The sequence below is a fragment of the Marmota monax genome, unplaced genomic scaffold (genome assembly GCF_021218885.2).
Source record: "Marmota monax isolate L192 unplaced genomic scaffold, Marmota_monax_Labrador192_F-V1.1 WCK01_AAM20220418_F8-fsc00344, whole genome shotgun sequence".
In the NCBI taxonomy this organism is placed as follows: Eukaryota; Metazoa; Chordata; class Mammalia; order Rodentia; family Sciuridae; genus Marmota; species Marmota monax.
This window is the reverse complement of record NW_026692430.1, coordinates 592,430-611,495: the sequence shown is the minus strand read 5'-3', so window position 1 is coordinate 611,495 and position 19,066 is coordinate 592,430. Positions and strand designations below refer to the sequence as shown.

Here is a 19,066-nt window from a genome sequence, read left to right as displayed (position 1 = left end):
CAAAAACTCTGATTTGTTCCATTTGCCAATTTCTATGGTGTAAAGCCTCTTGCCATTGCCAATACCAAGCTACCAATGTGCTATTGCTGAAGCAGAGTTGGGAATCCACGTGCCAGTTGGCCGTTGCCAGTGGTGGGCTTTTTACTCACTTATTGACTGATGGATGGATGGACTGATGGCTGGGAATGGAACCCAGGGCTTCTTGCAGTTTTAGCACATGCTCCACCACTGAGCCATATCCCCAGCCCTGTGTTCCTCAGGCTTCTTTTTCCAAAAAGGATCCTAGTATTTCCCCCCTCTGAACACTCACATACACTTTTGAACCATTTTCTCTGTACATCTCCTTTGAGAATTAATTTTTTAAAACAATGTTTAGTTGTGGTGGACACAATACCTTTATTTAATTAATGTATTTTTTATGTGGTGCTGAGGATCGAACCCAGTGCCTCACACATGCTAGGCAAGTACTTTCCCGGCCCACGAGAGTTGATATTTTTAACTCCCAAGGAGTTAGCTCCAATGCAGTGAATTCCTCACAACCTCTGACCTGAGGAGTGGACGCTGGCAACACAGGACATTTAGAATAGTGCCTGTCCCTTCCAGGGCTCTGACAGAACTGAAGGTGGGTGAGCTGAAACTTGCCAAAGGCTCCTGTGAGGGCTGTGCTGCATTTCCTTTGCCACGGTGACTTACGCTGTTTCCTGTGTGCCTTTCACTTCAGAGAAAACTGCCGGCGGACTCCAAGGCTCTGGAAACCTCGGATCTGGTGTACACAGTCAGTGCCCAGGAATACTGGCAGAAGATCCTCCTCACCGAAGAGGAAACTGGTAATGTATATTTCTTATCCCATCACTAAAATTCTTAAGACTAAGTTTGGCACTCTGAATAACCTGCTCTAGAAATTTCTGTGCCACAGGAAAAATTTTCTTCAGCTTTCCAGTTCTATATCTATTAATACACACACACACACGCACACACACACACTCACACACACCACACCCTATCAGAGAGTTAGGACAAAGACATGTTCTGCCTAAAATCCCACACGTCAGAGGTTCTTGTTGCTTGCTACAGCAAGCTTGGGTGTTCTGATGTTAAGGGTCACCTGGCTTAGGTAGAAAAACCTAGGGGAACCACAGAGTTAAGCGCCCTTGCTTCAACTCTGCAATGAATGCCAACCCAAAGAAAAATGCCCATTCTTTTTATAGCCAGTCTGTACTTTCCTATGAATTTTATTTCAAATAGCTAAACCAAATTAATATTCACTATTGCTGAGTTACCTTTCACTGTTGTTGATCCCAGACGTGAAAAAATGTCCTTCAGAAAGCTGGTTGAGGAGGCAGCCAGCTGCAAGGGCCAACTGATCTTTCAACGTGTGTGAATTCTGTTCCATGCAAACTTGACCTTTTAAAATTGTCTGTGCCGCCTGTGAATTCCAGAAATCCCCAAGTTAAGAGAATACATCAGGAAAAGGCTCTTGGACGAGAAGAGGAGGATGGTGACCAAGTATGTTACTGAAGCCTTTGGCCTACTGCTCCTCACAGACAGCTTCAACTCCACAGAAAACCTGCCGGTATGGAAGTCGCCTGGGCCATCTGTTCTCTCCCTCCCACCTGGGCAGAACATTCCCTTTGCCTATTAGAAAACTATGATAAGGAAGAGACAAAGCCCAGAGAATCTCAGGGGACTAAAAGATAATGAAAGGGTTCTAACTGTAACATTTGGATAAAATGGACAGATGGGCCGAGAGGAAAATGTAAAAGCAGTCTGTGGTAGCTCTCACCTCTCCCGAGACTCGAGCAGGACGGAGTCTGTGCAGGATGGGGAAGGAGACTTCCATGGAACGCAGATGACTCTTGGCTGTCTTGGAGAGCCACGTCTGTACACACAACCCAAACACGACACATCTGTCCATGGGTTTCAGCAAAGTTCAGGCATTTATCTTCCCCGTCTAGAATGCAAGCCCTTTGAATGACCAGAGAAAAGTTACATTTCTCATGGCAACAAATTTATCTCTCTGATGGATGACTTTTTAAAAATCCTAACATGAGAGGGATAAGCTACTAAATTAGAAAAACAACCCCTTCCTTTAATCAATCAAAGCAACCACTTTGTTTCTTTATAAGAGACTGAATCTACAGACAACAGAAAACCATATATAAAAATGACTGCACCCCATACCCTGCAGAAACTGCCCAGCCGGCCACCCCCTTACTATAATAACCAGGCCAGGAAGCCGGTCTTGTGCACTAAGTCAGACTTACAGGAGGTCACACTGCCAGCTCTAGCAGTGAGCCAGGAAGCCACACAATAACTCCTGTCACAGTCAGTGCCTAAAGGCCACTACTTGATCAAAAGCTCCTCTAATCCTTACCCCTGCTTGCAACTTAGGGCCAGCTAGAGAAAGCCAGTGAGACCCTAAGCAATCACATGGATGTCAGGCCTCCCGCCTCCCAGGCCAACAGCCTCCACTGAGGGCACACCCGCAGCCTTCCCTCTCCTCCACCATCAAGCTCTCCCTCCCCTTGGCCTGCCTTGGAGTCTCTGCCAAATCCAAGGCCTGGAGCCGCCCCCTCCCTCAACCAGGGGAGTAAGCAGCCATGGCCTTTCCCACTTGGTTGATCCTTGTTTATTCCACCCTGCTTTCACCCGTCAGGTCTGCATAATCAAGTTGTCTGACTTCTTGCTGTGCCCGAACTGGGAAGGGCCAAGAAAGGTCCTGTGAGAAGTCAAGGGGCTGGTCCTGGAGCCGGCAAAGCCAGCCTGGGATGAGCTGCGGCTGCCAGGAGGGGTGGGTCCTGGAGACCCACTTCTGTGGGATATAAGCGATGCCCGCTGGAGAGCTTCGCAGTCTGGCCACAGGCCTGCACTTGAAAAGAGCTGGATAAACAGCGGCACACGGGGCAGCATTCGCTGTCTCTTTCATCAAACATGGTGTGCTTTGTTTTGGCCTAGCTGTGTGAGACAAAAGCACAACTCCCGAAATCTGAGATTTTCTAATTTGACGTTTATGCTCTGAAATAGTTGAGGAAGGGTTTTCCTTCCATCTTTCTGGAAAGTTCTTCAGGGTGACAGCGGCCTCTCTGCCCAGCACAAGATTGCTCTTGGAAGTGCTGATGGAAAACAAATCAGCTATGGTGCTGTGTGTGGTTGGTTTATTTGTAAATGCAGGACAGGGCATTTTACAGTCAAACCTGGAAGTGCCCTGCCCATGTGTTCTCTGCTAACTCAGGTGCAGCTGCCTAGGGGCTCACGCCCATCTCTATGGCCAGAGCCAGGCCATGGAAGACACAGAGGAGGCGGGGCTGCTTGGCCTCTGTGATGGCCTCCTCAAGGAGAGGCTGGCAGCTTTCCTCAAAATTCCTGGGCCTCTGACGTTGGTCTTGGTGTTATTTCTTTGATGGAAAGTTGGAAGGCAAGAGCTTTGTCAGTGCCTTTGACTTCTGAAAAGTCAAATCTAAAAATGTACGCAATTGATGATTTCTAAAAGTTTGTGATCCAAACCCAAAGTTTAGAGTTGGGTAGTTAGTGCTTTTAAATGAGCCATCATTGCTTCTAAAAATCAATAAGAAGTTTATTATGAGGCCTCAGTGTCTCATGAGCCCTGAATTTATTCACACCAAATGCCAGGCTTCCCCCTTGGTGCTGTTCTCTCACACCCAGCTCTTCCCTCCCTTGCCCTTCTTACGTTTAATCTTACGTTTAATAGTGAGACGCGAGGCTTTCTTTTCATGACCTCTTACTTCATTTTGATCACCAGCAACCCCACAAATTCTTAAGAATATAAAGGATATCCAGGAAAAAAAAAGTTATGGCTTACCGAATCCTCACTAGTTAAGTCTAGGAGAATACCCAGGTGCACCGGGAGGTCTACAGCCTGTGCCCTCAGAGCTGTGGAGTTGGAGGCTGTTTCCACCATCAGCCAGCTTGGTTCACTTGCTTTGAAGATGATGCTGTTGACAGGCAGGGGAGTCAGTCATCTGTGTGAGGTCGCACATCTACCCCACAGCTATTTCCATCTGTTTGGAATAGAATTTAAATCCTGCATTATCTAGCATCTTCTCCATATCTCTGGTTGACTGTTCACACGTTCATGGATCATGCCCCCCATGCCATGCCCTGGATTAAACAAACACGAATGAGAGTCTGTCCCTTCAGCAAGTGCCTGGTCCAGGAAGGAGTCAGGAGGGGTGAGGGAGACATGTCATAACACAGCAGTGTACCAAACATGAGGGCAGCTCAGAAGGGGGCCCAACCCTGATGGCGGGTGGGCAGTCAAAGCATCACTAAGGAGGAGACACTAGAGCCTTGTCTTGAAGAATGAGAAAGGGGAATTTGTTGTAAAAGGGCACAGGGCTAAGAGGGACAGTGTGTGGGGGGAATGGTAGCAAGCCAGGGGCAGGGACCTGGGAACCTGGGGAGATGTGTCAGGCAAACAGAGACAGTGGTGCTGGAGGGGTTTGTTGAGTGCCCACTGTGCAAAAGTGCCAAGCCAGGGAGTGGGGCTTCCACCTGCTGCAGGCACTGTGGGGTGCACCAAGGTTCTCAACAGGACGAGTTGAGAAAAATCAAGGTTGACCTTTGTGGTCACACCTTTGTGGGCATTACTTACTGATAGGGATACTCTCTGAGACAGGTATCCTTAGCCAATGTCATCATTGTGTGAATGTATAGGGGTACTCACCTAGATGGTACAGACCCTGCACACGTGGGCTGTCATAGAATCTTAGGCCACTGTCATGTATGCCCTCCATCATTGACCAAACCATTGTCAAGCATGTGTGGCGACATATTTTTGTCCCTGACTAGACTGTACTCTTCTGTGAAGAAGGAACCATGACTTTATTTCTGTAGTCCTGTAGCTTTGCTGTTCAAAGTGTCATCAAGGGCCCAGAAGATCAGCTCATCTGAGAGCTGGCTAGAATGCAGAATCCCAGACCCTTGGATTTTTTATGATTCCCCAATGATTGTATACACATTAACACTAGAGAAACACTCTTCTCAAAACTGCTTTGTGAAAGCCCATTCAAAGTTTGTTAAGTCAGATGTCATTGGAAAAATCTGTTTTAGTAACAGTTGGATTGCTATTTGGATAATTACTTCCCCAAATAGCCTGGTGAATTTTACACCCAAAATAAGCTTCAGTGGGCATCTGTTGTTCTGCTCTCCAATCCCACAGAGCCTAAGGAGGTCTGTGCACTGAGGGGTGCCCTCTGGGGACAGCAAGGGGAAGTCACCTCCAGGCAATGATCTCAAACTTAATCTTTTTTTTTTTTTTTCCAATCCGTTTTAATGGGATATTTAATCCATTCACAGTGTAATTATTGATGGCTGCTAGCAATAAATCTGTCTTTATTTGGGGAAAAAAAAGATAAAGGAGCAGAGATTCTGAATTTAAACCCCTGCCTGTTGATAACTTATAGTAATCTGAGAAAAAAAAAATCACCTACCATGTGCATGCTTGTCTTGTCATTTCCCACAGGTGCACTTTGAAATTATCACATCTTTTCTGCTACTAACAGAATTTCTGAAAAACTAATGAAAAAAAAATATGTGAAAGGACTTTAAAGTTTAAAAAGACCTAACAAATATTGATATTTTAAAATTATTTTGTTGTTTTTACAATAAAAATAATTATTGGTAATACCTGAGTAAATCATTTACATGGTTTGTTTAGTGTCAAACTTAATCTTGTGTTGGTGGCTGGCCTGATGCTCCTTATGACCTCGCCCCTAGAATGAACATTTGCACTTGAGCGGCCTGCGGAGATTTGTGGAAGAGAGGACGGAGCTGCTGGAGAAGGCCATGGAGCAGTGCTTTGCCCACATAGAGCGGCCTCTGCAAGAAGGGGTCCGGGTGGCCAGGACTTCCTACCGACGCATCCTCGGGGCATGCCTGGTGGTGAGTGACCCTTTCCACGGAAAACCTGTACTACCTGGTGAGATCAACCTGATCCCCAAGCTCTTTTCACATCACCCCCTTGCTTTTAAAAGAAACAAGGAGATAGAAGAGAGTCAGAGAGATTGAAAATTGCAGATACACCAGCACAGAGCGGGTCTGCTCGCCTGGGCATGTGGGCACTAGGGCAAGTTTGCGGTTCAGCAGGGGCAGGGTTGGAATTTAGGGTCTGAGGATCTTGCTTTGAGTGCCACCTCCACCAAACATCTACTACCCAGACCTGGGCAAGGTGCCCAACCACTTAAGACCTTACGTTCATAAAAAGCCTCTCACTCGTTTCTTCTGTAGAACTGGATGCTAAGAGCTTGCCCTACTTATCTTGAGCTATTGATGTCAGTGTCAATTACATTACACAAGAAGAAAGCATCTTGTAACCTCTTACCTGTGTGCAAATTGTGGTTTTCTTTCGTAATTAGCAGTTTGCGGTTCCTAAGGGAAAATACAAGCCTAAGGTAGTGTTGTAAGACTAGGAGGTGAAAGAGGCCCATTGTGTAGTCTGCTTGGGCTGCCATAACAAAACACCACAGACTGCACGGCGGCTTCAACAACAGACTTCCTTAGAGCAAGAGGCTGGAAGTCCAAGATCCAGGTGTTGGCTGGGTTTGTTTCTCCCAGGGCCTCTCCTTGCTCCTAGACGGCCACTTTCTCACTGTGTCCTTGCCTGGTCTTTCCTCTCTGCGCACCCTGCTGGTGTTTCTCTTCCTATGAGGACACCAGTCCTAGTGAATGGGGGCCCTACCCCTTATGACCTCGCTTATTTTTAGCCTCTACCTGAAAGGCCCTGTCTCCAAATACAGTCACATTAGAGGCTAGGACTGCAATACGTGAACTTTCAGAGGAGCAATTCAGTCCACAGCACCCACTAAGAGTAAGGGGTAATGAATGACACTGCCCATGTGGCAAGAATCACAAGGATGGCTCTGGGGCCAGGAGCAGGGCACAGATGGCATGTTGTAGCTGGTCTTAATGAGATGGAAAGTGGGAACGTCAGCAGTGAGAAATACCTGAAAAGGTGTGTGAGGGGCTCTTCCATTTCAGTAAGCCTTTTCGCACTCTTGGTGATACTTGCTCTCCACGTGTTATTTTATGTGTGTTTCATGTAAAAGTTTGTTTTGATATCTAGATTAGTAAGAATGTGTGCTACAAGGGGGATGCAAGAAAGCAGGAGATGCTTTTAGTGTGAAACAAAGAATGAACGCTAATAAAAGTGGAGAGAGTGAATACAATCGGATGATCCTGGGGCCAGCGGGGAGGACTCTAGGGCTTGGATGGTGGAAAATGAGGGCGGGGTGCCTCCCACCTGGCTGGGGGTGTAGTGTGTGTGTGTGTGGTCATTCATTCAGCAAACATGAGAAAAAGGCTCACTCTGGACCAGACACTGCACACTATCCTAGTAAACCCTCACAACAACTCCTGTGGCCTACATCCTCATGAATATATTGGTTTTACAACCTTAGACTGAAATATTGCTGAAAGATCAGTGGTACTTCCATAGACAGAGCAATGGAGGGGAAGGGTGGACGTTCAGGGGAGGACACATTTGGGAGCCTTCAGATGAATCAATCTAACTGTAACTTAAATTTCTCATTTTCCAATAAGAAAAGCAAGGTAGAAAAGCTTGTTAAGAAGGAAATCAGATATTCCTCAGGGATCAAGGAAAATTATGATGAAGAAAGGTCACTGGATTGGACCACTGAGGGTATTCAGTGTTGACCATGGAGTAGGCAGCCTCCAAGTTGGCACCCAAAGGTCCTCACTTCCTGCTGTCCCCCTTGTGGATTTTCCTCACACACCTTGATGTAGGCTGGTCTCTGTGACCAGGAGAATGCTGCAGAGATGCCAGTGTGTGACTTCTGAGCTAGATTATCAATGGCCACTGAAGCTTCTTTGAAGACCTCTGGGATCACTTGCTCGGGGGAGGCCAGCCTCCATGTGCCAAAGTCAAGCCACTGTGTGGAGGGGCCCAGGAAGCAATGTGCTGAGGCCTTCTACCCAGGGCTGAGAGCCAGCACTGACTTGCCAGCTGTGATCCTTAGAAGCAAATCCTCCAGCCCCGATGACTTTAACCCCAGTCATAGCTGACTGACCCTCAAGGGAAGCCCTAGCCAGGAGTGGCCAGCCCAGGCATCCCAAATCCTGACCCATAGAATCACACTAAACATTTACTATTATTTTAAGCTTCTCTTTGAGGTAATTTTTGTTCTGCAGCAATAGATAGCTAAGTTACAGGGAGAGAAGTGGTTCTATCTGATGATGGAAGAATCCAGATCTCAGAGTGGATGATCAAGAGTGTGCCCAGAAGATGAGGCACAAAGGAGAGGCACTCTGAGAAAGAGAGGGGCACCAGCCATCTTCAGGCCTCCCAGGGACCATCCCCTGTGTCACTGCTGCTTTCCCTGACCCCTGCATGCCCAAGGGGCTCCTCTTTGATAAACAGTGTGCTTTTGTGCCCAGAAATTTGAGCAGTCATCTATATACTAATGTGATATTTTACTTAGCATAGCCTGAATGTCTAAAAATAAGAGAACCATAAAGTGAATTATTCTTTGCCTACATGATAGTATATGGTTTAATAAAATGATTTTGGAATGCATTTAAAATAATTCTGGAGTGTGCTCATGTTTTAGTTATTAAGTAGAGAGAGAATATTATACAATTGTATCATGCTATACAGCCTTTCACTTAAAACATATTCCCTCCAAACACATATCATCGATTAAAGATGATAAAGCCCTCCACCAAAATTTTAGCAAACATTTCTTTTCTCCTTATTATTTATCACTATCTGGCTAAACTTGATTAGCTCATAGCTCTAACTATTATAATTTTTCTCTCATTTGTAAATTTGTTTCCCTGGGGAAAATATCACCAAGTTATACAAATCAAATAGTGTTTAATTAACTATTTAATAAAAAATATACCAACTTTGGACTATCCCCAGGAAATCCAAGACATATACTCACTCTCAGGTCACAACACGTTTTTTTCATTCATTTAACAAATACTTATTAAGTACCAGCTAAGTCAGTGCAGGCTTGGAGGACATAAAGATGGGCGAGACACTGTTCCTGACACTCACAAGCAGATGGTCTAGGAGCCCAGCCATGAGGCTTGCCAGATAAAGAGCTGTATGGGAGGGTTGTGGTCTCAGTGTGGCCAGGGCACATTGCTGGAGGTGTGACCTGGGTCCTCCCGGTTGTGTTTCTACTCCTTCCTGTGGTTCTTGGTAATGACCGTTAGCCAAAGGCAATGCAGTTCTGATTCTGTGACTTTCTAGTTCATGCCAACTAACTCTGCTAATTCATCTTTTAATTTTCTAGAGGAGTAAAGGGAACCAAGGTTTTCACCAGACCCTGAAAGCTGTTTGCCTGAAGAATGGCATCTATGCCTCCAGGACTCTGGCAAGAATCGACCTGAACCAAGCCGTCACTCAGCCCATCTATGACCAGATTGACCCTGTTTTTGGAGGCATTTTTAGGTAAAGTGGTCTTTCATCTTGCCTCTGCATGAACAAACATCTGAAGAACGTCAAGCCAGAGTCTCAGTTTTAAGAATTGAGACTCTGGATCTGGAAGAGTAAAGAGTAGACTGTGACTTGAGGGCCACTCTGCTCCGTCTTTGGCAAAACACAAAAGCGATCTTGGTTTGGTTGACTTAACCATCTCCCCTGGTGACCTGGGGTGGAGTGAGATGTTGCTTTCAGACTAATATTATGTTTCCCATTATTTTTCAAGTCTCTCCTACATGCAGCGGGGATGGTTTTCTTAGGGATCTGAGCCCAGGACAGGGTATTTTGATTGGAGAGCGTGGAATTAAGCAAACACATGGCCTTCAAACTTCCCTGAATGCAAAAAGAAAAAGTGGCTCATGGAGTCTCAGACATGTCGTGTGCTCACAGACATGGCATGAGCTTCGGCCGGGGGAGGATCTCCTTGTGCCCCTCCTGCAGTTCTGACATCTAGCTCTTTCTTCTGCCAACAGACAAAGGTTCTCCTAGCCCCCAGGGAAGCAGTCTCCCTCGTTCTTCTCCTAATTGTACCTGGTTCACCACCTGATGCTGCAGTGGCCATTCTCCTACCTTTTCTGTCCTCCTCTGTGTCCATGTCTCTGCCCCTACCTTTCTGTAAACACTTCTTGGATCATGCCAGTCCACGTTCCCCATCCTGCCCCTGGTGACAGCTCTGTAGGAGTCTCCAAATTCCTTAGGATGGCATTGAGCCATTGAGCCTTCAACTTGCCCTTCTGACCTAGCACTGCCCTGCTGCCTGGTGCCAGCCCTCTGCTGGAGCCAACGTGGGGGAAGCTGAGAGCCACCGAGAGGTCCCAGGCACGGTGCCAAGCATTCGCATGCATTATCTCATCAAATGTGCTCGATAACACCACCAAGGGGCTTCTGCCTGTTTACATAGGAACACAGGGAGATTCAGAAGAACTAACTGCAGTGGGCCCCCATTCATGAGTAGAGAGCGAGGGTTTAAAGCCCATGCTGTCTGAGTGCTCTATAATCCGCTGCTTCTTACACCTGGAATATTCTGAGATATTGTCCCCTGGGAAATAATTCCCTTTCATTTTCTTCCCCAAATCCTACCTGTCTTTGAAAGTGTAGTCCAAGTCCGATTCTTTCAAGTGAAAGCACTTCGTCATCAGGAGGACAGTGAGTTTTGAGGTTAAAGCGGTGTTCAAAGCCTGGCTCTGTCTTCTACTCTCTGTGTGACCTTAGACACGTCAGCCATCTTCTCTGAGCCCCGATTTTCTCATCAGTAAACGGGCACCCTCACACTGCCTTCTGGGTTTTTAGGCCAATGACTTGGCCCAGGACAGCACCTGGCATGTCACAGCAATTTGGTCATTGTCAGATTTTCTCTCTCTTCTCTTTAAAGTGAATAAAAGGACACCAGCCAGTTTCACACTTGTCTTGCTTTCTTGAAGGGCTGGGAAGCCTGCCGACTCGGCGCTGATGCCTCACATTGACGCTTTCAAGCATTCTCTGCAGGAGAAAATGGCAGAAATTGGGATAAGAAGTGGCTGGAAGTGTGAAAGCTACAAAAAACGTTTCCTGATCCAGGAGGTAAGTTCCTCATAAAGTGAAGAGCACAGTGAGTTTGGGTAGTGGCTTTCTTCCCAGGCAGGAGCTGAAGGCTGCCGGTCTCTCCCCACTTGGACCCCTGGAGTGTCCAGGGTCTGGATGTGCCTCCTAGGAGGTGCATGGACTAGGAAACATAAGGGCTCCTGGGACCTCCAGGGAGGTGTAAGACACCAGGCACGCTTTGTCCCACAGTGTGGCATCTGAGGTGTAGGCTGAGGTGGTAGGGTTGACTCAGCTTCCAGGAAGAACCTTCAAAGCATCCTTAGAGGTACAAGAATGTGCCTCACCTTGTAATATTGTCACTAATTCTATCGTTTTTGCCAGTACCATGAAGTAGCGTCCAAAGCAGCAAAGCTTAAAGACTCGGTCACGTTTTTGCAGGTCGCTTGTTAGTTTTGAGAACTCTCGTCTGTGACTCACTTTCTTCCAGGGCCAGTCCAGATCACATGGCGAGAGTAGGGAGATAGCTGATACCTCTGGCCCTCTAAAGATGGCCCCTGCTAGAACCCTGTCCATCCTTGGGTCAAACTCAGCACCTACTTACTGAGTAGTTTGTAGGGACTGGGCACTGTGGAAGCACTCTGGGGCGTTCAGAGGCTTAAGCCAGAGTTCTGTGTAGAGGAGCTCACAGCCAACCAGAACAGAGGCAGAGGAAAGTGTGGCCACACCTGGGCACACCTGACCTGCCTCTGCCAGAGAAATGTCACAGAAGGCCTGTGTCAACGTGGCTTCTCAGATAAGCGCCATCCTGGGAGGCCTGGAAGGCTACATCCTCAGAAGGAAGAGGAGGATCTACGAGTCTGTCACCAACTCCATTCAGAACGACCTGAAGCCCTATTATGAAGGTGGGGCTCCAGAGGCAGTGCTTCCTCTTCCTTTGGGGTCTTCCTGTCACTCCTTTGGCATCCTATCCCGGGGCTCCCTGTCCTGGAGCAGTCTTCCTGCATCCCAAGTCCTGTAACACTTTCCAACTACACATGGAGATCAGATAACTGCAGGGAGCAGGGGGAGGTGATCGGGGACCTTTGTCCCCGTGGATCCCAGTTCCTCTGTCCTCCCCTTGTCTGGAACCCCCCCTCTCCTCTCCACGCTGCTTCTTGGTATCCGGCTCTTGTTCTTAACTTCCTTTAAATGTTTGTGGGCCCGCTTTCAGGATCCTTCTTGGTTTTGTTTTGTGGGGCGTAAGTTAGTAAGCTTCTGCTCAATTCATTTATTACATATTCCAAATGATTGTTATCTAAATAGTGAGTGATGTTATTTTTTAATGTTATGCATTTTATATACATATGTATGTGTGTTTGCACATGTGTACATATCTATATATGCATGTACATATACCTATATACAAAAGCGTGCACACACACACACACTTTGTTTTCTTGCTTACTTATTTTTCTGATGCCAGAGAGTTCTGACAAGTCCTTGCTGTGGTGTGACTGTGGCTAACATCTTTTACAGAGGCAGCTCAGATCACTGGCAAAAAAGCATGTGAGAGGATGAAGGATGTCATCAGAAGAGGAGTGGAGCGGCAGGTGGCCGAGGGCATGTTTGAAAGGGCTCAAGAAAGAATGCAGCACCAGTTTCAGCAGCTGAAGGTATCTACGTCCGCAGTTGGAGTCCTAGCCCATGGGAAGTTGAGGGAGCCGGTGCAGAAGGTAGAAGAAATAGTAGGCATTGGGCCCAGGTGCCGCTGGGTGCCTTCTGCCTGGTGTGCCCAGCTGGGGGTTTCAGTGCGGGGAGAAGAAGCCCCTGGCGCTCAGTGTTCCCTCCTCCCTGCCACCGAGTGCTGGCAAAGCACCTCCAGCTCTCCCCTGAGCCCTCTCCCTCCTGGGTCATCCATAGAACAACAGCCTTGATAGCTAGATGAGAGCTAAATTCTACACAGACACTAGCTAATTTACACCCACACCCCACCAGTCTCTGAGTGAGCACTACCATTGTTCTCAATTTAAATGTAAGCAAGCTCAGAGAGGTGAATCAAGAGGCCACACACTAATGAGATACAGAGCTGGACTTCGGGACCAGGTATCTGCTCCAGCATCTCCAACAATAGTACAATCTCAAGACAGATTTTTTAAACAAGGGAAATGACCCATCTACATAAAATGCCAATAAGTGAATGTCAGTATGCGGCTGCAGGTCAGCCAATCACAGTACCCAGCATAGATTTAGGTTGAGCCCATCCTCATTGCAAGATGTTTCCTAACAGTCTTTTGGAGCCTAAGTGCTGCTGTCAAGCACACTTGGACCACCCAGCTCTGGGTCTCCTGACTCTGCCCCTTCCCCTGAGTGATAGAATGCCTTTGTCTTAGTTCAAGCCCCTCACTGTCCACATGAGGTTCCAAGTTCTTCTGTCTCAGTCCAGGCTTGGCTGATCCTCTCTCCTGATCACCTGAGGAAGCCAGGCAGGTAAAGCATTCCCACCAGTGTCTGTCCCATTCAATTCTGGAGGTGACTGTCTCCACAGTAAAAAGCAGGGAATCTCCTTTGGAGAAGGACAAGAGCGTCTCATTTCCCAGCAGCAGTTTGATTTCAGGCATATTAGAATATCCTCACAGTCTACACATACATGCAGGAGATTGACAGAACTCCATAGAGCCGATTTCCATTCATCAGATCCAGAGGTGCTTAAGAAAACAGTGCTCATAAAAAATGATCAGTATATTACCCAGGTACACAGTTATTTTAAATCATGGAAACATAGGTTGTTAAAAATAGGTAAGGCCAAAGGAGGTTCTCATCCTTGATCCTTTTTCTAAAATTAAGAATATCATTGAACTTTTTTTTGGGGGGAATACCCAGAATTGAACCCAGGTGAACCACTGAGACACATCCCCAGCCCTTTTTATTTTTTATTTTGAGACAAGACCTCACTAAGTTGCTGAGGCTGGCTTTGAACTTGTGATTCCCCTTCGTCAGACTCCTGAGTTGCTGGGATTATAGGTGTGCGCCACCACCTCATCCAGCAAGAATATCAGTTAGCTTTCAATTGTTTAAAATATTTTAATTCTAAATAAGGATGGAATTTCCTTTTACATATATTTTATGTTTGAAGATTTATTGTCTTTTTTAACAAATTACCTCTTCCCAATGTTCTTATGACTTGGAGAATGGAGTAACGATCTGCTGAATGTGCCCAGCAGCCTCCGATGTGTTAGGTGTGTGGTTGCTGACTTGTTTTCACTCTGCAGTGAGGCGGCTACTTTGGTTTAAGGAGCTGTGGATCTCCGTCTCCCTCATCTTAAAGACAACGAAGCTGAGGCCAGAAGGGCTTATGTCACCAGCTCAAGGCTGAGCTCCTGGCCTGGCATTGAAGAAAAATATGAGTCAGGAGATCCAGGCTCAAACCTGGAATCCACCAAATTAGAGAAAGGATTCTGGTGTTTTCCAAAAGGAGGCAAGAGACAAAAGAGAATGCTTTTAGTTGATAAAAGGATTGAGAGTAGCAAGACATGACATTCCTCAGGCTGTGGGAGAGAAGAATCAGACCTGTCCCTGCACAGAGCAGGTGCCCAGTTTACAGTTATCAGTGAATAAATGCAGGAGGGGACAGTGGGGTAGTGACCAGTGTGCTCCCTCCTTTACATCCCTGTGGCTCCTCTTCTCCCAACCCCCTTGCCTCATTAGCTCCTCATTCAGTTGCTCAGCACCAGAGGGACCCTCCCTGTGACTCTTGATAGGCAGGGAGGGACATGCAGAGACTGGAGGGAGCCCAAGGACGTGCGTCCCCGGCCCTCCAAAGTCCTTCGCCCTTGGGCCTGACTTTGGCAACCCCAGTCTGGACCTTCTCCAGCTGGAGGATGGGGTGAGGTTCCCTGTCTAGGATTCTCTTTCCCTTGGAGCACGGCCATCTAACAGACTGAATGTCCTTGTCCTGTAGAATGGGATCACGGAGAAGGTGAAGGGCAGCATTGCCACCATGCTGACTCTCGTGTCGTCCCAGGGGGATGGTCTCTACAAGGAGCTTGCAGGTAAATATGTGAAACCTCTGGCTGTGGTTGCTCCTTCCTGAGTTTAAAGAAATCTCCAGAGCAAGGAATGGAGATGATGATGCTGGTAATGGCCGGCCCTTTGCCACTCACCCCATCGAGACTTCTTGGGTGCTGTCCGTGGAATTCTCCCATTAGCCCTCAGGGATAGACGTTATTGCTCCATTTTGCAGATGCAGAACTAGAGACTTGGATCAGATAGTGTGCCCAAGGTTTCACAGCTTGCAAGTGGCGAGTTCCCATCCACAAAGTCGCCCTGCTCTCTCCGTAAAGCCTTTCTTTTAAGTTGATGCCTCCTTAGGAAAAACCCCATTGTCTGGTGGTAGTGGAGAAAGTTTCCTTTAAATCCCCTGGGACCTGGGGAAAGCAGTGCCAGCCATGCGTGCCCATGGCTGGCAACCACCTCCTTTGCCTCCCAGGTGTGCCACCTGGCTACCCCATATACACTGGAGACCACAGTAAGCTGGAGAGAAAAGCACCTGTGATATTTCTAGAAAAATTAAAAATGTACCTATGCTTTGGTCCAGCAATCCTTCTTCTAGGAATTCATCCTGTCAATATCCTCCTGCATGGGCAATTTGGCATATGTTCAAGTTTATTCAGGGTGCCATTGTTTATAATAACACAGATTGGAACAACTCAAATATCTATTAATAGGACACTGGTTAAATTAGATACAAGACCAGTAAAGGAACATGCAACTGTTATAAAGAATAAAGCAGCTTTATGTGGTGTTCAGCAACATGAAATGATCTCCAAATGTATTTTAAAGAGAGAGAAAAAAATTTTAAAAATGTGTGTGGTTTGTGACAATTTGTGAAAGAAGCAAAGGAAATACATATGTATATGTCTGTATAGGCATAAAAATCTCTTGGGACACACAAGAAATTGATGACATTGGTGGCCTCTTAGAAGGAAGGAAGACAGGGGATGGTAGAGATTTTTGCCTTTTACATTTTAAAACATGTGCACAGCTGTTTGCTAGGAAAAAAAAAATACATAGACCTGATACTATTGATGAGTAACCGGGGTGGAAGTAGGCAGAATTATCTCCACAAGAGAAGCTAAACTGCTGCTTCTAAACCTCTGACGTGTGCTTACCTACCTTCCTGGACAACACTGTCCCCATCCCAGCTGGGTGGATGAGCCTGGATTTCACAGCCCCCAGGGAAGGAGGAACAGCACTCTCACACTGACCCACCTAGGACCTTCTGCCCAGGTCTGTTTTAAGGTCATAGTCACCTAAGTGTGTTTCCTACTTGCAGAAGGTCTTCCAACTGTCCGGTCTTGCAGACAGTTTGATGTAAATCGTGCCTGCTTAGTTGGACTCTGCTCCATTCTCTTCACCATCCACAACAAAGATGCATAGCATAGGGAGACTGTGCAGGCACCAGGGCTCTGAAGATACCCAGACAGCTCTCAGGACTCGCCTGACTGGTGAGAATGGAGATCCGCAGATGGGACAGCCTGCATTCACCAAGTGATGCCAGTTCGCACCAAGGTGCTGAGGATACAGCAGTGACCTTGACAGGACCTTCAAGGAGCTCTAGCCCAGTGGGCCGGAGGCAGGCGATACACAAGCTAACAAGAGAAATACATGGCAGGGGAATCAGGCGGGAGAAAGGGAGGAATGCTGAGAGCAGGGGACAGGGGTCAAGAAAGGTCTCCCCAGGAACGGGACCCCTAAGTAAAGGCCCATGGGCAGGGACCCACTGGGGTGCCAGGTCTAGGTTCATCTGTTCTGGTGGCTCAGAAGACAGCAGTGGTTCAGGCTGGACACTGGGGAGCCTGCAATGAGCTGGGCCCTGGGGTAGACCTGAAGGTGGGTAGCAGGACTGGAGAGCAGCCAGCAGGAGGGAGGCCTCCAGTCAAGGCTCAGAGAGCGCCTTGGGTTCTGACTCCCCTCCTGGTCCTGGTCCCACAGCAGGTCAGCCTCAGGGTGGCTTGTCCAGGTTGCCACTGGGGTGTGGAGAACTGAGCGGGACTAGGAAGGCATTCAGGAGCAGAGGCGGAGCCAACTCCAAGGTCGGTCTGAAGCATCTCTTCAGAGGGGACTGTGTGGGTCAGTGTCCTCCAGAAAACCCAAACCCACAGGCCGCGTGTAGGGGTAGAAAGAGGCTTATTTTAAGGAGTTGGCTCACAAAATCCTGGAGGCTCCGTGGTGGGGAGGCTGACAGGCTGACGACTGGAAAGAGCTGCAGTGGAGTCCAGAGGCCATCTCTGGAGAACAGGCAGGCAGATCGGAGGTGGAGGTGGAGGCCAGGAGGTCTGCTGGGGAGCGCCTCCAGCAGGGCTGTGGGGTCTTCTGTTCTCTTGGGCCTTCTGCTGATTGGTCAAGGCCCACACGCACTGGGAGAGGTGACTGCTTTACTCAGGGTCCGCAGACTTACAAGTCAATCTCATCCCAAACAGTCTGCAGAGACTGAGATTTGACCTCTGGACACTGTGGCCTAGGCTAGTTGACGTGAGATTCTAGGGGAGGAGAGGGAATGGATGGGGAGAGAGCACAGGCCTCACACAACAGGCCTCCCAGCAGGTGCCTGGAGACAGGGGAGGGGAGGGTTTATTGTGTCTCCTTCCAGCTGGCACTTGGCGCCCTGGACAGGCTTAGCCAGGACCCTCTGGGACCCCCAGGGGTGGGGGGCATTATTTGGTGGTAAGGCTCTTGATTCCTCTCGGGGTGACTCACGCTGACACAGGCCTCCAGAGGGAGAATACCCGGTTTGATTCGGGTTGTTTATACCAGGAGACTGGACTGTCTGATTTCCCAGTGTCCTTCCAGATCTGCCATTCTGGGACAAGGACGGGATTCTTGGGGGATCTGTTCTCTGGAGGCACTAACCCGCCATGTGTGCCCTCTGCTCTTCCCTAGATGTCAGCAGTGAACACAGGGAGATGGAAAAGCTCCACAGGAGCCTGAGGGAGGTGGCGGAGAACACGCAGCTGCGGAGGGGCATGCAGGACTTCCTGAGAATGTCCCCCAGCAAAACCTCCCCCAGAACCTGACTGCTTCCTGGGCTCAGCATGGAAACCAAGTCCAGGGTAACCAGAATGACTTCTGTTTCCTTGAAATCCAATAAAGAACATTTCCCAACTGTTTGGGCTTTTTATACACAATAGAAACCCAATACATTGTTGCTTCTCACATAATTTTATTTTATAGCTAAAAAAAAAGTCACCATATTGAAGCCCCAATGGAGTTCTAGAGCTTTAAGAAAAAGAGAATTTTGCTTCACTAAACATTGAAAAACTTAAGTATTATGAAAAAATTGCAACATACAACTTTAGGGACTCGATTCTATTTCCCATTTTAATAGTGGCAAGACTTTTGGGTAAGCAGGTAACATTATCCCATGGAAACAACGTGGTCTGGGAGAGAGAGGGACCCAAGACCTGGACTTCTCACTTGCACGGTGTTGTGTTCCGGGCATGTGCGTCTCAAACATTTTGTTACTCTTCAGAGGACCCCGAAAAGCTTTTGTTTATTTGGGTTGTACATATTGATAGTAACTGCATGAAATTAAAACTAAAATAAATTTAAATATCTATACATTCAAATTTAAATGTGAATTAATTTAAAAGGACAATAATAAATCCATTACAGGTTAACATAAATAACATATTTTTGTGAAAAAAAAAAGATATTTTCCAAAACATTGACTGAGAAGAGTGACATTGTTAGGCACTTTTCAAATCCTTCATCTCTGGCTTCTTGGTGACGGCCAGAGCCTCCTGACTGTTCCCGCATCCCGTCTGTTGTAGTATGTGTTTTGGGTTGATGGATATGAAAACTGTCTCACATAGTTGGAATGCAAAAAAACTGTTTTTAGTTGCCCTTTTATCAAATTACTGAATATTCTTCTTTGATACTATAATCCTGCAAAATGGTTGTTTTTCTAAAGGTCAGTTTTAGTATACAGTCTGAAACTCCATCAGTCAACTTAAAAAAAAAAACAAAACACAAAACTCTGTTGCAATAAAACCCAGGGGTTTATCTTGAACTTTTTTGGATTTTTTTAACCAAAGCATGCTT

General features: G+C 47.2%; 1 protein-coding gene across 2 annotated transcripts in view; it reads left to right on the top strand.

The window, feature by feature from the left end:
* Positions 1-18,128, top strand: part of Nuggc (nuclear GTPase, germinal center associated) — a 46,044-nt gene extending 27,916 nt beyond the window's left edge. The window contains exons 11-19 of one of the 2 annotated variants that reach the window (XM_046442956.2): positions 722-827; positions 1,440-1,573; positions 5,737-5,901; positions 9,279-9,436; positions 10,888-11,026; positions 11,781-11,889; positions 12,503-12,639; positions 14,925-15,015; positions 17,906-18,128. In XM_046442956.2, the coding sequence (XP_046298912.1) occupies positions 722-827; positions 1,440-1,573; positions 5,737-5,901; positions 9,279-9,436; positions 10,888-11,026; positions 11,781-11,889; positions 12,503-12,639; positions 14,925-15,015; positions 17,906-18,039 (1,173 nt within the window). In that variant the 3' untranslated portion in view covers positions 18,040-18,128. Of the gene's footprint in view, positions 1-721; positions 828-1,439; positions 1,574-5,736; positions 5,902-9,278; positions 9,437-10,887; positions 11,027-11,780; positions 11,890-12,502; positions 12,640-14,924; positions 15,016-17,905 lie in introns of those variants that run through there. The other variant, XR_006851425.2, reaches the window with a different exon arrangement.
* The last annotated feature ends 938 nt before the right edge of the window (positions 18,129-19,066 follow it).